Source organism: Puntigrus tetrazona, chromosome 7 (assembly GCF_018831695.1).
Source record: "Puntigrus tetrazona isolate hp1 chromosome 7, ASM1883169v1, whole genome shotgun sequence".
Taxonomy (NCBI): Eukaryota; Metazoa; Chordata; class Actinopteri; order Cypriniformes; family Cyprinidae; genus Puntigrus; species Puntigrus tetrazona.
In genome coordinates this window covers 5,644,448-5,660,547 of record NC_056705.1, presented here as the reverse complement: position 1 = coordinate 5,660,547, position 16,100 = coordinate 5,644,448, and the positions used below count along the sequence as shown (strand labels likewise).

General features: G+C 36.8%; 1 protein-coding gene across 1 annotated transcript; it reads left to right on the top strand.

The window, feature by feature from the left end:
• The first annotated feature begins 5,797 nt into the window (after positions 1-5,797).
• On the top strand, positions 5,798-15,762 carry LOC122349003. Its single transcript, XM_043244924.1, has 9 exons — positions 5,798-5,894; positions 10,995-11,030; positions 11,578-11,836; positions 12,819-12,964; positions 14,263-14,542; positions 14,630-14,769; positions 15,119-15,210; positions 15,279-15,375; positions 15,489-15,762. Exons 1-9 carry the CDS (start codon positions 5,828-5,830, stop codon positions 15,512-15,514), a joined length of 1,143 nt encoding a protein of 380 aa, XP_043100859.1. The 5' UTR covers positions 5,798-5,827; the 3' UTR covers positions 15,515-15,762.
• The last annotated feature ends 338 nt before the right edge of the window (positions 15,763-16,100 follow it).

Below are 16,100 nucleotides of genomic sequence, written 5' to 3'. Positions count from 1 at the left end.
CGTTGTCTGAGTTTCACAAGTGCGCCGGCCCGTTTCCCCCGTCTGCGCGGCCTTAGGCTTTTGACCAGCACCGCTGCCCCGCTAACTACGATGTTCAACAAGACGTCAGAATAATCAAAGACCGGTGAACTATTTTGCGGAGTGGTCTGCCGAATGTTCAGCAGTTCATCCCTGGTAAAAACAATGGTGTTTGATAAACAAAAAACAGGAAAAACTAACAAAAACAATACGAGCACTTGAGAGACACCTTCTCAACCATAGCTTCTTAGAAATAAACACATCAGTTACTCACGAATTGGATGAGTTTCTGAATCCCTTGAGCTGCTGATGCCTTCCAACAATAGCTTGGTATTCCAGACACAGGCCTTGTTTGGGCCTACCACATGCTTGCATGTCCTTCCTGGGAGTTTTTTGACTAATGTAGCAGCTTCCTATTCGTTTATAGCCACTTCCGTGTGGGAAAGTAAAATTGACGCTGCTCCCAGAAAATTGTTTGATTGAAACTGGTGTTTATTGTAACAAAGGAATTAATACTTAAAAAATTAAATCAAACTGTGATTTGAAAGAGTTGATATGCAGGTCAAAAAACTGTTTCCCTTCCCCCTCGCTCCTGCCACATCACATCCTGTTTAAGATGGCTACCCACAGGAAATGCCAAAATGGATGTAATTAACCTTAACCACCACAAGAGGCATACCTAAAATAACACATACAAACATGCAATCCACATAAACAACAAAAAAGACATTATAAAACAACATTAACAACTTCATGGCACCTACATTTATAATGAATCAGAATTAACCAGGTTTGTTTGACAAGACTGAAGAAAATGATGTGATGCACACACCGTCAGAAAAATAGAATAATTAAATAACAATAATAATAATAATAATTATTTATTTAAAAAAACGTTTCAGGTAAGTCTACAGACATTTTTTCAGCTCAAGACAAAGTACAATGTGTAAGTTGTGTAGAAACTGTTTTTGTGTTCAATGGAATTGAAATGTTTAACAGTGTTATTATTATTATTATTATTATTATTATTATTATTATTATTATTATTTCATGATGTTCATCGAAGGGATTTTGAATGCAACCTTTTCCTTTTTCTCTTTCCTCAATATGTTTTTTCCCTTTTCAATCATTCATAAAGCATGGTTTCTCTCTCTCTTTAAGAGCAACACAAAAATATCAGGACAATCTATCATTAGCATGTGGAACCAAACTTGTCCACCAGATGTCTCTTTTAGTATGCATGAAATCTAACAATTAAACAATTTTTAACAATTATTATTTATTATAAGCAACACTTTTAAAACCATACAATGGGAAAAAAACACAAGAATATATTTCTGCAAAAACTATTATAAAAATAATTGACAGAAAAAAAGGTATTGTTAAATTATGGTATTATATATACAGAATAATAACCTTTTTGCAAAAAAATTTCACTCTTGTTGTTATTTGTCTAAGGGAATCAAAAAGCCATTTTTGCTTATGAATTAAGAAGTTTTGCATTCAGTATAAGAACATAAACAAAATATCTTGAATTTTCATCATACAAAAAATTACATCTAAGGTCTGGGTCATGTTTGTAAAGATGGAAACCTGGTTTCATAAAGAAATATGTAACTTTGAGAGTGGCGCTAAAACACGGTTTCAATACACAAACTCTTTTTATTGCCATGACTCGGGTAAAAATTGCTGTGTTTTTATCATGTTGCTTTAGTTATGTATTTTACGGTTCAGTTGCAAAAGGTTAATGCTGGAAATATGCCCTACACCAAATCCTACCCTAAACCTACCTGATAGTGTTAACAAATGTGAAACTGATAGAAAAAGGCATTTGTTGATACAACCGTGCCATTTCAACTTACTTTTATCCAGATCTGAAATTTTTTATTAAACCATATTCACACAAGATTCAAATCGTTTGTATTTTTTTTACACTTACACAATTATGTCAGCGTTATTCTAAAGGAGAAATTTGTGTGGGGAGAAACCATGGACAATAAAAGAAGACATTGCTGATGGAAGTTAGATGAGGAAATAGTTAACTTGCCAGGCATGAAACTACACTTTAGCTAGAAAGATAGGCCACAAGTTGGTCGAACATCTAATTTGGTCCAAAAAATCATGGCCAATTAAAAAAAGGGATTGCTAATTCTAGAAGTGAATTCTCTGTTTAATTTGCAAGGCCCCAAATCCCCACTTAACCTCTGTAGAGATTTCCTAATATGTTTTGCGTTTTTCTCCCTCCAGCCACTGATTCTCGCCACAGAGGAATCTAAGGAGGTGTTAGTCGTCATGTTGCTGTCGGTGAGGAACAGTGATCAATCAATCAATCAATCATTTTTATTTATATACTGCTTTTAACAACTCAGGTTGTATCAAAGCACTGTACAGAATAAAGCAGAAGAATACAATGACAGGGATGTATAATGATGAGAGTGAACAATTTGTTATTAAATGCAGAGACGGTCTCAATCACTAGAAGTTAAGTGTCCCCAACAAAGAAGACAGAGGAACCAAAACCCCATCCATACAGAATGGAGAAAAAAAACCTTGGGAGAAACCAGACTCAGTTGAGACCAGTTCTCCTCTGACCGGACGCCCAGAGAATCAACATCCTTGCTGCTCCTTGTTTCTCAGGCTCATGTTTTAGTTTCATCTGAACGTAAAAGCCAGTCCGTTTGAAGTTCCCGTCGTGAACTGAATATGTTGGAGATTGTTTTTGGGTGAGCGAGGACAATCTTTCTAGAAACCCTTCCAAACAACATGGTGATGTAGGGGCAATTTTTTAGGTTTTCTGAAGCAGAGATTCAACTGCTTTCTACAGTTCTCCAGCTGTGGTCATTTGAGTCTTTATCCACTCAAACTCTCCTTCTCTGCGGTCGTTAGGACGATATAGACACACATGCTCTTCCAGACAGTTTTGTTGATTGGAAATTCTGAATTATTGGCCTGGTGGTGGAGACTTTTCTCTGCTGTAGCTCTTTTCTTAAAGACTCTTGTGAAGCTCAATTATCTTTTGCTGCAAAAATATATTATTTGTTTTTTTTTCATTATGATGGATGATTAAGTGAATTTGGGTTATTATTTATGTGAAACAGGAAGTGATGTACTAATAGAGGCCGATACTGAACTCTCAAACTGATGAAGGATATCAGACGCGTCGGAAGCGGAATGCATGGAAATACATGACTTTTTTGTTTTTTTACTTGTGTCTGCATTATCACTAGTCAAAGCAACTGGTTATATCCTCATTTCACCTTTATTTCCTCGAAGAGCAAACATATACCACCTACGCTGCTGCCATCTTGGCCCACTTGCTATGAAATCTAGCTTTGAATCACACATTTACGCTAAGGATTTGCATACCGTAAACAAGAAGCAAAATGCGCTTCCCATTCGTGACAGCTATCTTAACACGAAATATCTGCCATGTAAAAATAACGTTTAGACGGTTGTGTTGTGTGTTTAGTTGTTTCCCATTCTGAGACTTATGGACCAAGCAGTATATAAAATATATTTCATTCTCATCTCACTGCTTGCTCCCATTACTAAGATTAAAATGACTAAATGAATAAATAAATAACTTAATTTATAAGCTGATTTATTAGATTGATGTGCACAAGGACTGTTGCCTAAACTTTGAAAATTACTGTAAATAACCAAATTCAAACATAATTTGAATAAAATAATATTTTAACCCACATGCAAACTAGTGGCACCAACACACAATACCAACACTGTAGAGGCGGTGAATAAAGGTTGAAGAAATTTCAATGAGACCAATAGATATCATACTATGGAAAGTATATCAATATTTGTTATCGTTAATAACAGCATAGAACATTATATTTTGCATTTGGTAGGCACTTTTTATCCAATGCAACGTTTTATCAGTTCTCACTTTGATGATTTTGGAGGACGTCATCACACCTGTGGTTTAAAACCATCGTCCACCAGGAGAAAGTCGCATCATTTTCAGAGGGATCCCCATTGTTTTCAGGAAATCTTGTAATGATGAGATGACGTGATGATATACGGTGATGATCTGCTGGTGCTTTGAGCGTGTAAGAAATACTGCTGCTGAACGTTGAAGGTGGAGGCCTTCTGAAGCAAGCACGCGAGATTACATAACAGCCATGATAGAAGACTTCCTCCATAAAACCAGTCTCTCAACCACAACACGACCACTTCACTGTCAGGCTGCAATACCATAGCCAACATCAATATTAATAATCTTTCACAAGCCCTTTTCTTGCTTAAAAACAGAAATGATAACAATCCTGACTGCTGAAGTGATTATTGCTGGTAAAAGTATGCACGTTTCTTTTATACCCAGCATTTATATTTTCTTTCTTTAATTTGACTTCTTGTATCCGGGCAGATTCCTCCGGTTACTGAATCAGCTCATTTGGGTTTGTGAAACCAATACCACTGAGTGGATCAGTTCTTCAGAGAATCAACTAAACCTTCTGGACTGAATGGAAACATTCGGTTTACGTCACATTTCATCATTTATGTTTTTCAAGAAAAAAAAAAAAAAGACGGCACAGTCCTTTACATATGCAAAATAATTGTAACCCCAGTCAAATGAACTTCACACCAGCTCCCCGGAAAAAACATTACTAGCAGATCTGTGGCTGATTATCATAGGAGAAATGTGAAAGTAAAAAAATCGAAGACATGATGATGACCTGGTCGTTTACAAATAAACACAAACCTAGAGTGCTTCCTCACATTTTTTTTTTCTCAGAGAGAGAGATTTTGAAAGAAGCACCTTGAAAAAAAAAAAAAAAAATCTCTGTGTGCTGTACAAAATAGTTTCGAACGCAAATCAGCAATTTAATCATACAATTAAAAAAATGTGTTCATTAGTTTGGGTTTATTACTTTATAAACACATGAACGTGAGGCCAAAACATGACCATGTGATATTAATGAAATAAAACACGGAAATCAGAAAAAGAAAAAAAAAAGTGTTGTTTTAGAAAGTGAACAGATGTAGACGTGTAAGTGATGTCTATATGATCACCTAATGTTCATGGTCACGTTGCGGTCTTCATTTCTTCAGAAACAGATCTTCTCATGCCACACCAGATCAGTTTTTGTGTACTTGGAGGATGCTCTGAATAAAACAAAAATATGCAAATATCTGTTGATCTTGAGAAGTCAGTAGGATGGTAAAGAAAAACACATGTAAAAGCAAGCGCACAACTGAAAAGATACAGAAAACAGCATGCAGTATGAAAACAAAGACTGGGAAATGTGTTACATAAACCATTCCTGTAGTACCATTATGATTTTGTGTGTGTTTGAAACTTGGCAGCTTCAGTTATTAAAATTCATGCTTGGTTTTTCACTGAAAGGATCAGGCAGGGTCATGCAGGTTACAACGACATGCTTCTCTCTATCTCTATCTCCTTTATTTAAAACACAGATCACAGATAAGAGAGACTTAAAACCTGTCATTATTCCAGTTTTTAATCCCTTTCAGTAAAAATATGAGGTAATGAATTTGAATATGTAGATCAGAAAGACGGTCTGTCTTCTTCTTCTTCCTCTTCTTCTTCCTCTTCTTCTTCTTCTTCCTTGGAGGAGCGGCAAAAGTTTGGTGCATTCAGTTATTGTTATTTTGACTTTGAAGTACTTTGACTATTGACGAGATGTACAATCACAATCTCAATAGAACAGAACAACATTTTTCTTGCAGCTCCAGTCAAAAAGAAAAGGGGGAGGAGAAATGTAATCATGTGATTCTGAGGAGAAGTTAAGCATGTCTCTCCCGAGAGCCAAGTTCTTTCAAAGCTCCTCGAATGAAAGCTGAAAGGATGTTTGAAATAAAGATGACTGTTTTCTGCATGAGTTTGTCAGTTTTACTGGGTAAGTCAAACATATATGTTTAATATCTTGATGATGCGTTTCAGAAACAGAATAGAATGTGTTGTTTTTGATTAATGCCGCAAAACCAGTGTTTCCCGACCTGTTTTTAGCAACTAAAAAAGACACACCACTAATGCACACTGAGACGAAGCAAAATTGAAGAAACACTTGTTTCAAATGGCATAGAAAAATTAATTTAATGTGGAACTTGGGCTCATGAAGGAACACAAGGTCTTGGCAGCTTTATGCCGCTGATGATAAAACTAATTTACATATAATTTCTGTCTGGAATACTATACTTTACTGTACTTTCGTGTAACTGAAAATAGTGGAGTTTGAAGCTGGCAACTTTAAGTATAAAAAAAAACAAAAAAAAAAAAATGCATGAATCGAAATGAGAAGAAACATCTTTGTCTTAAAATCTGTACCTGCTCTCCTCATACTTTCTGCAGCTGTTCTTCAGAGGTCAAGAACTAAACCTCTAAGAACTCAATAAGGCCTTTACATTATACTCTATATATATTTGTCTGCGTCTGAGGCAACAAGTTCATCACATGTTTTCATCTACTTAAAGTTTAGAAATGTACAAAACAATTACTGCGTGCGAGTGCCAGGGATTTTTTCTCCAAGGAGGAGTATTCAAATATTTAAGTATTCCTTTGAAACTCAATGTCTTTTTAGTATAGAAACAATGTCTAATAGTTAAATATCTTTTCAATTCAAAAATATCAAATATATTCCAGCATTTTTCTGTGAGATGAAATGAATCCATCAGTCAATGACTTTTATTTATACAGTGCTTTTAACTGTGTGTGTGTCTTTGTGTGTGTGTTTCTGGTGATCTGTCCCGGGTCTCATCTAGGTGTTCTGGTCTCTGATGAAGGTCATCTCTTGGTGCTGATCCACCATGTGATCTGGATACTGAGAAACAGAATAAGAAAGAAACAGACTAATATTAAAAATCCTTTAATTTATTTGAATAATAAAAGTGTATTAGTGTGTTATGTGTAGGCTAAGTTAAAAAGATGTGGTTCCCGAACAGAGTTAGTGAGATTGTTCCAGAGTTTAGGTGCTAGATAGGACAAGGATCTGCCGCCCGCAGTTGATTTTGATATTCTAGGTATTATCAAATGACCAAAGGTTTGAGAATGCAGCGGACGTGCAGGACTATAATGTGATAAGAGCTCGCTCAAGTATTGAGGAGATAAACCATTCAGGGCTTTATAGGTAATTAATAAGATTTTAAAATCTATCTGATGTTTGATAGGGAGCCAGTGCAGTGTTGACAGAACCGGGCTAATATGATCATACTTCCTAGTTCTAGTAAGGACTCTGGCTGCTGTGTTTTGGACTAGCTGAAGTTTGTTTATTAAGTGTGCAGAACAACCACCCAATAAAGCATTACAATAATCTAACCTCGAGGTCATAAACGCATGAACTAATATTTCTGTATTAGAGTTTAAAAGCATAGGTCGTAATTTAGATATATTTTTAAGATGGTAAAACACAGTTTTACAGATGCTAGAAACATGATTTTCGAAGGAAAGATTGCGGTCAAACAGCACACCTAGGTTCCTAACTGATGATGAAGAATTAACAGAGCAGCCATCAAGTGATAGGCTGTGTTCTAGATTAATATATGTGGGGTTTTTAGGTCCAATTATTAGCACCTCCGTTTTTTCAGAATTTAACATTAAGAAGTTACTCATCATCCAGCTTTTTATATCGACTATGCATTCTGTTAGATTCTCAATTTGGTGAAATTTTCCCGCAGCAAAATATAGAACTGATTATCATCAGCATAGCCGTGAAAGCACCATGTCTCCTGATAATATCCCCCCGGAGGTAACATGTAAAACGTGAAAAGTAAAGGTCCTAGCACTGAGCCTTGAGGAACTCCATATTTCACTTTTGATCGATATGATACCTCCTCATTTAATGCCACAAACTGATAGCGGTCAGATAGATATGATTTAAACCATGCTAAGGCGCTTCCTCTAATGCCAACATAGTTTTCCAGTCTATCCAAGAGAATGTTGTGATCGATAGTATCGAATGCTGCGCTAAGATCTAATAGCACTAATAACGAGATAAAACCACGATCAGATGATAGAAGCAGGTCATTAGTAACTCTAATGAGAGCAGTCTCAGTACTATGGTACGGTCTAAAACCTGATTGGAAATCCTCACAGACACCATTTTTTTCTAAAAAGGAATAGAGTTGTGAGGATACTACCTTTTCTAGTATCTTTGACAAAAAAGGGAGATTAGAGATTGGTCTGTAATTTAAGTCTTTTTGGAGACATATCTTAATGACTTGATGTATTAATGATGGTCAGAATAGGATCTATGGCTTCTGGAAGCAAATTTTTTATAGGGTTTAACATACATGTTGCTGGTTTAGATGATTTAATAAGTTTGTGCAGTTCTTCCTCTCCTATAATAGAGAATAAGTGGAATGTTTCCTCAGGGGATCTATAGTGCACGTGTCTCACACATGTTGTCTAACCCCAACAGAGTTCAGAATGTCTAAGAAAGCTAATCCTAATGCGTCTTTTTCATTATCAACATGGATATTAAAATCACCAACAATTAAGACTTTATCTGCGGCCAGTACTAACTCAGTTAGAAAATCAGCTAATTCTTTAATGAAATCTGTGCTGTGTCCTGGTGGCCTGTATACAGTAGCCAGTACAAACATGACAGAAGATTTATCACTAGCACATGATTCTGTAGATAATGTTATATGCAGCACCAAAACTTCAAATGAGTTATACTTAAAGCCTGCCCTCTGAGAAGTACTAAGAATGTTGTTATAAATTGTAGCAACACCTCCCCCTTTACCTTTTAAACGTGACTCATTTTTATAGTAGTAATTTTGGGGGGTAGATTCATTTAGAGTAATATATTCATTTGGTTTTAGCCAGGTTTCTGTCAAACAAAGCCAATCTAGCTTCTGATCTTTGATTTTGCAGAAAATGCTTTTAAAACAAATACATATTCTACAAATCTCTTAACTAATGCTTTTAGGTTCATTTTTAAGCAGGTCATATACATTTTAGTGTAACTATGTAGGTGTTTAAATTTTGTTGTTGAATGCATTTGGACAAAATCTCACCATAAAAGGTAAAGTGCTATGCAAAAGAAATTTGAAAATGTTGAAATCCTTTCCACTCTTCGATCCCACAAAAATGCTATCCAGATAAAGACCTTTAAAGGGAAAGTATTACGCCCCTTTTCACAAGATGTAAAATAAGCCTCTGATGTTCCCAAAGTGTGTATGTGAAGTCCAACTCAAAATACCTTACAGAATTTTTAATAACCTGTTTTTAGGGAATATGCCAAGATGCCCTTTATTGAAAATGTGGAAGATGGAAAATGTCTGTTATCTTTGCAGAAAATGCATTCGGTTTAAAAGTCAGTCTTCTGATTATACATATATTACAATAGTGGCTTTAGCAACACTGGCCTCACAGAGTGCCAAGAAGCTCTTTCAGGAAGGCAATTTGGAAAACTAACGCGTGGCACTTTCTTCTTCTGGAGGTGTAGCTGGATCACGAGCAGGCACCGCTCCCTTCTTCAGGAACCACTTTTGTGGAAAACATGGTTAACGCTGACCCTCATTCACAAAGCAGTGTGGTGTAAATTGCGCAGACATAACTGAATTTGGGTAGATTTTTCTTTCAAAAATAGAAACTAATAATAATCCACCTCATTTTCAGTGGCTCTCATTTCGGAAATAAGTGCAATGGACTATCCAGCTACAGAATGCTTGGGAGACAGTGCAGCAATGGAGGTCTGCGTACAGCTTGCTGTAAACCCGCTGAGGACGGTTTTGTGTTAAAACAACAGTGTTTGTCACCATAGGCTACTGTATTTGGTCTTACAATGTCAATGTTTAAGTAGCTTATATTCAACACTGACTGCATTTCTTTATACTTGAATTCAAGTTCGAAATAAAATTATAAAGTGCTCCATTGTGAAGGCATAGAGCTGCTTGTCCAAATTCAACTAGTTTGCAAGAGAATGCAAAAACCACCATGTCCCTTTAGGGGCTGTGATAAAGTCACATTAGCTGACACCGCTGGGGAAGCAGCACTACATTACACTTGCACGTACACACCTGCACACACTCCGGTTTACCTCATCCACGCATTGCATCCTCCCTTCTGTCGCCGCTATCAGTGTAGCGGATGCACACGCGATAGTGATAGCGCACGAACATTCCCCCATTTCAGCACTTCTCCGTATTAATTATTTACATACATTTTACATAACACTTGTCCTGTTTTGTCTCTGTGATGTCTGTCTGTGTGGGCGTAGTCAGTCTTCCGGGGAAAGCTAGCGCTGGCCAAACCGAGCGCACGAGCGGTGGCTGATTATAATGTCACGTCCTTCCCGCTCTGTGCCGCGCAACCGGAAGCTGGTGAAACCATTGTCAATGTATGATTAGGTGTTTATGTGTGTATTTACCTGTGGCAATAGTATAATAAATGTATGGCGTTAAAGTGTTATACGTGTTAAAGGATTGCATGTTGATTGTATGTAAAGTGGGTCATACTCAGTGATAAATAGTAAGTGCCAAATAGTGGTGGTATTTGTGTCCCCAAATGATACTACCCAAAAGGGGCGGGAGTTTGGCCTATTTAAGCTGAGGCCAAACTACAGAACGAGACTTGTTCACCAAGTCGATGTTTAGAGTGCTACTGCGGTGCCTCAAGCAATTTAAACCTGGATGTATATTGTGGATACCTGTTTGATACTTGTAGTGTTTTCCGGTTTATTTTTCCCTTTTATTTTCTTTGGTACTTTGGGTTTGTTCGTCGTTGATTTTTGTGTTCACCTGTATATAGCCTTCACTGTGGACAATACTTCTGCACTGTAAATAAAACTGCACTTTGCACTGAAGTGCTGTTGCGAGTGAGCCATCATTTTACATCCTCTTACAAATTTGTGTCCCTCCCCGAGCTGCTGGGCTCGGTTACATCACAGGGGCTTTGTAAACTTTTAGCCAACCAAATGTAAATTTGACCAAATATATGTTTATACATAGAAGAAAAATGTAAATACTAAGCACTGTTTTGTGTTTGTCATTTAAAGGGTTTTTCTCAATTCAAACAAAGGCAGAAAGAGAAGGTAAGATGTTGTCAGTTAATCACTATAGCATCTTTGTCCTCATGTTTGTGTTGCTGTGAAACATTTTACCGGCTCTGCAACATAAATATTCCAGAACATGGTAAAATGTCATAGACTTCGATTGCCCAGCAGGGCAAATTAGGATTTATTTTTTTCCTGATTGATTCAAGTTTGAAAAAAGGTATTCCTAAAATTTTACACATGAACTAAAACCAGCCTAGGTTCATTGGAAATATGTATCTATTCTGCCAAACTAAAAAAAGTACCTATACATATGAAACACTGCAGTTTTCAGTTAAAATGAACACTAAAGGCAGTAAAACTGACAACATTTTTATTACAAGATTGCAGAGGAACGTATTTCCAATGAGTCTGGGTTGACTAAAACTGTTTGAATCTTTCCAAGTCGACAGAGACATCTAAGATTTGCTATTGTCCAGCTTCTACAATATTGAAGATCCACTCTCCTAACATTACAGTGAATCAAGATCTATTCCAATTAGAATATAAATATATAAATATGTTTTTTCCATTAAACATATTTCAGTGAACGTAGCGACATGGGGCACACCTATTCAGTCAACAACAGATTACGGCTTGATTGCCACAAACGCTCTGGATGGGTCGAGCTCCACCTGCACTCATACAGAGATACAGACTGACCCGTGGTGGATGCTGGACCTGATGAAGACCTACAGCGTGAACAGAGTGACCATCACTAACAGACTGAGCTGCTGTGCAGAGAGGATAAACGGGGCGGAGATTCGGATCGGAAACAATTCTTTACATCTTTTCAGCAACCCAATGTGAGTCTCTTTGACATTCTTATACATAGCTACAGATTGGTCTGGTCCATCGTTTTATCATTTTTGCACTATATATATTTATACAATTTTGTATAGATATACACTCTAAAAATCTGTAAAGTTTATGGTGAAAAACTGGCAGCTGTAGTTGCCAGAATTCTATAGTAAAAAAAATACCGTAATTTCATACCGTTAATATACCAACCTATTAAAGTGCTGAAATCTGTTGTGTACTTTTGAAATACATAGAAAAGAAGTGCTTGTGGTGATTAGTCACATGATAAACCAAAGCCCATCACAAGCAACCTTTAAATAGTAACATATATAGAAGGTGCTCGGTGCCATTCACACAAACACTAAACACCATTATGGTGATGGAAACTAAACTGAAATATAAAACTAACATTGATTTAACGAAATTAGATGTAACATATAACCATAATAAACATAACTGATGAGAAAAAAACTAAATTCAAACAATTTTGGGAACATAAATGAGTTTTTTCCCTGTAAATTTTACAGAAATTTACCGTTAACTATTTAACATGTTTTTACTGTTTTACTTGTTTTCTGTTAAAATCATGGTCATTTTTTGCAGTGTACAAACCATACATTTTCTTAATCTAATTATTATTTTTATTCTATACATTACAAAACATTTCTAGTGTAAACTTGCGGTTCAGTAAGTCTGTCAGCTGTGTGTAAACAGCAGATGTAGATCAAGCAGTCTTTAACAGACATCTCCTAGACATACATGTGCTATTTTGGCATATAGGTCAAGTGCTAAATGAGGTTCCCTTGGTCGCGAGACACTATTTCTCTCTGAAGCATCACGCAGGAAATAAACGACAAAACTTTCTTTTCTATATGCGATAATGCTAATTACGAATATAGCTTGTCTGCAAAAGAAAAAAAAATATATATATATACAGTATATATATAATACATTTTAGAAGAGCAACTGACTCTTATTTTTCTCCAGATGTGCCACAGTTTCTTCAATTCCAGGAGGAGCTACCTCCAGCTACTCGTGTGCTGGGTTGACGGGACGCTATGTTATTGTGGATATTCGTGGACTTTCAATGATTCTTACTCTCTGTGAAGTGGGAGTCTACGTGACTTTTACAGGTAAATTAAGGAGAATTTGGCTTTTTTTGGAGCCGTTCTTATTTCATTACAGTAGTTTTTATATACTTCACTCAAGTCGATATCCAAAGACTTACAGTAATATATTACTGAATATATTCAGACGGTGCCTCCATATTACTATGAAGTGGAGAAAGGAAATGCACAATTTGGCAGAATAAGGCCCATATTTAGACAATTGACGAGGGGGCTTGATTGACCGGCAACCTGACAGGTTTTGCATCATAGCATTTTTGTTTAGAAGAGGAACTTTAAGGATCTCCTGGAAATCATGTGTAATTTATCTAGTCTATCCTCCATGTGTCACAAAAGAAAGATTGGTGGGATATCAGACTTGAATGAACACACAAGTGTGATTAAACAGATTTTATTAACAAAAGATAGACAAGCGTAATCAACATCTACCAAACGAATACCATGAATGAAATAGAGAGAAAGTGCATAAGATGCATAAAATGCAAGAGCAATCAGAGCTACGTTATCTGTAAAGATAAACTGTTGCTACTCTGAAAGAATACAGGTGAAAACCCTTATTATGCATCAAAGAAATAAGAACAAAAAATAACAAAAAACTGCAACCTTTGGATAAGTGATAGCTATGTTCTCTCTGGTCAAGCGAGGTCCAGTGATAGTGACTTCATCCACTGTTGTTCTGGGAATAACGCAGGAATCCGTTTTGACAGCCTTTTACACAAAGCGCTGGAGGATGCTGATCTCCTGGAGCACCAAAGGTTCCTTAAATTGGGAATAGCAGATAAAGCCCAGGAGTAGGTGCAGAAGGTCCTTGCCTTGCCTAAGTCTGGGGGCACATGGTTGCCAGATTGGACAGATTAAAGTCAGCAATTTCACACTCATACCCAAGCTGTCAAACTGATGTATTTAGAGAAGAACTATCATTTTAGACGTTTATGGGATTTGGAGCTTTTCAGTCACAATGCAGTCTTTGAAAATTCCATAAAAAATCCGAAGATGAATGAAGATCTAACAGGTTTAGAATGACATGAGGGCTAAATAATGACAGAATTAAAATTTTTTGATATATAAACCCTTTAAGTGCATTTCTTTATTTTCTTTAGATTGTTAAAAAAAAGATTTTCGTTGAAGTGTAGAGTAATGCATATTGTTTGCAGTTCTTATGTGTCTTCTGTTTTCTGCTTATAACTGGCGGTGAAACATTGTTCTGTTTCACATTCCTAGATTGAAGAAAACTACAACAAACACGTTGAAAGAGTATAACATAAGTTGACTAAAACCATTTCTTGATGCTGTGTAACTTACAGGTAACTTGGCAACAGATAAAACGGTCACGCAGTCATCAACAGATACCGTCTGGTACGCTGAACAAGCCATTGACTTTAATCCTGGTTTCGCACTTTCGTGGCCAGCATGTTCCTCAACCTATAGTCAGACTAACCCATGGTGGAGGCTTGATCTGGGCTCTGTGTACAGAGTTAATAGAGTCGTCGTCACAAACAGACTAGACTGCTGTCCAGAACGAATAAACGGAGCTGAGATTCACATCGGAAACTCTTTGGAGAACGATGGCAACAACAACCCCATGTGAGATCCTCTTTCAGTGACTTCATATCCATAAACAACCCCTGAAACATATAAAGTCTGAATGAGGTTTTCTCCATCGCTCTTTAGATGTGCTGTGATTTCTAGTATTCCAGCTGGCGCTTCCTCCACCTTCACATGTAACGATATGCAGGGTCGATACGTCAATCTGTTCATTCCTGGAGATTCAAAGATCCTTACTCTGTGTGAGGTGGAGGTCTATGGAGAAGGTCAGAGCAAACAAGCAGATGTAGTTCTGGGGGACCATTAATAATATTATTTGAATTAAAACTATCGTTTAAAAATGTCAAATGTAAAATGTTCGAGAGTTGGATGCTCTCAACAGTCACCACATAAAATGCATTTGTTTTTGACACTAAACCGTGCCCCCTGAACCTTTTTGTTATCGTAGTTTTTCATCGTTACACAACCTCGCATCTATGTAATCTTAAGACATACATTTTCACTAAATTGCTAAAGATATTTTAGTCACAATACATTGTTTGTTTTCATGATTTGCATTTAGCGTTTTCTTCTCCCTTTCGTCCATGTATGCTCGCTCTTGTGTCACTCTTTTAGGTCCTGTTCTGAAGAAAACGTTTGTGAAGTTAAATCTGAAGTCCAGTTCTAGTCTGTCTGAACCTGCAATGATAGCCCAGCTCCTGTCCCAGGTGAGAGACGGAAACATGCAGAAATCTATGTGCACCGATAGCAGTTTTAAGAGATCTGCTCGTTTCAGCTTCGGTCTGCTCTGGAGCAACGAGGGTTTTCTGACGTGACGCTGCAGTGGACTCAACCGCCCAAAAAGGAAGTAATGCAAAAGGAATCTTCACCAGGTGAGTTTATTCATACAAACACTGAAAAACAAAGAAAATAGCTGTACAATTATTACAATCTGCATATTACAGATAAAATTGCGTTTTATGATGTAATGAACTTTTATTTACAGCTCAATGTGCTGCAAGAAAGAGATGATGACGATGGAGAAACCTAAACTTCAGATCAGCTTTGACGTTCTTCATTTTACCTGCTGGGATATTCTTCAGTCTTCAATGTTGGTCACAATGAAATTGTGAAAATTGAAACTACGGATTCATAAAACTGAAAATGCTAACCGATTTCCGCAAAGCTGCTTTGAAATAATTTGTATTTTATAAAATGCAAGCACTTAAGTTTGTCAATACACTTCTTTATTGTTATATAAATATTGTGCTTTGACTTTTGATCCATATTGGTAGTCTTTTTATAGGACTGTTTGGTTATGAGAATGTCCAAAAATAGTTTGGCATGGATTCAACCAATTGTCCAAAGGTTTATTAGACACGACCGAATCATTTTCATTTAAAAGATCCAGATCTAGTGCAACTATATCAATCCAACTGCATGCTGCATCAAAACCATCACATCAACTTAACTTTCCACACCTTAAGAAGGTGGAAGTACCGTGTATATGGTCCTCCGCTTGCTAGATAAGGAATGAACCCAGCGCTCTGATTGGTCAAAGTCCTCTTTCATTGCTGTGCATGCACAAAGGTGCCACCAGGTTTTTGCATAGTTTAGA

What these genes read in the sequence shown, in the direction of transcription:
- LOC122349003 (XM_043244924.1), top strand. Translation starts at nt 5,828, where the DNA reads ATGAAAGCTGAAAGGATGTTTGAAATAAAGATGACTGTTTTCTGCATG. An exon ending in GAGTTTGTCAGTTTTACTGG is followed by an intron (nt 5,895 to 10,994) that starts GTAAGTCAAACA and finishes TGTCATTTAAAG; the next exon opens with GGTTTTTCTCAATTCAAACA. An exon ending in GCAAAAGGAATCTTCACCAG is followed by an intron (nt 15,376 to 15,488) that starts GTGAGTTTATTC and finishes TTTTATTTACAG; the next exon opens with CTCAATGTGCTGCAAGAAAG.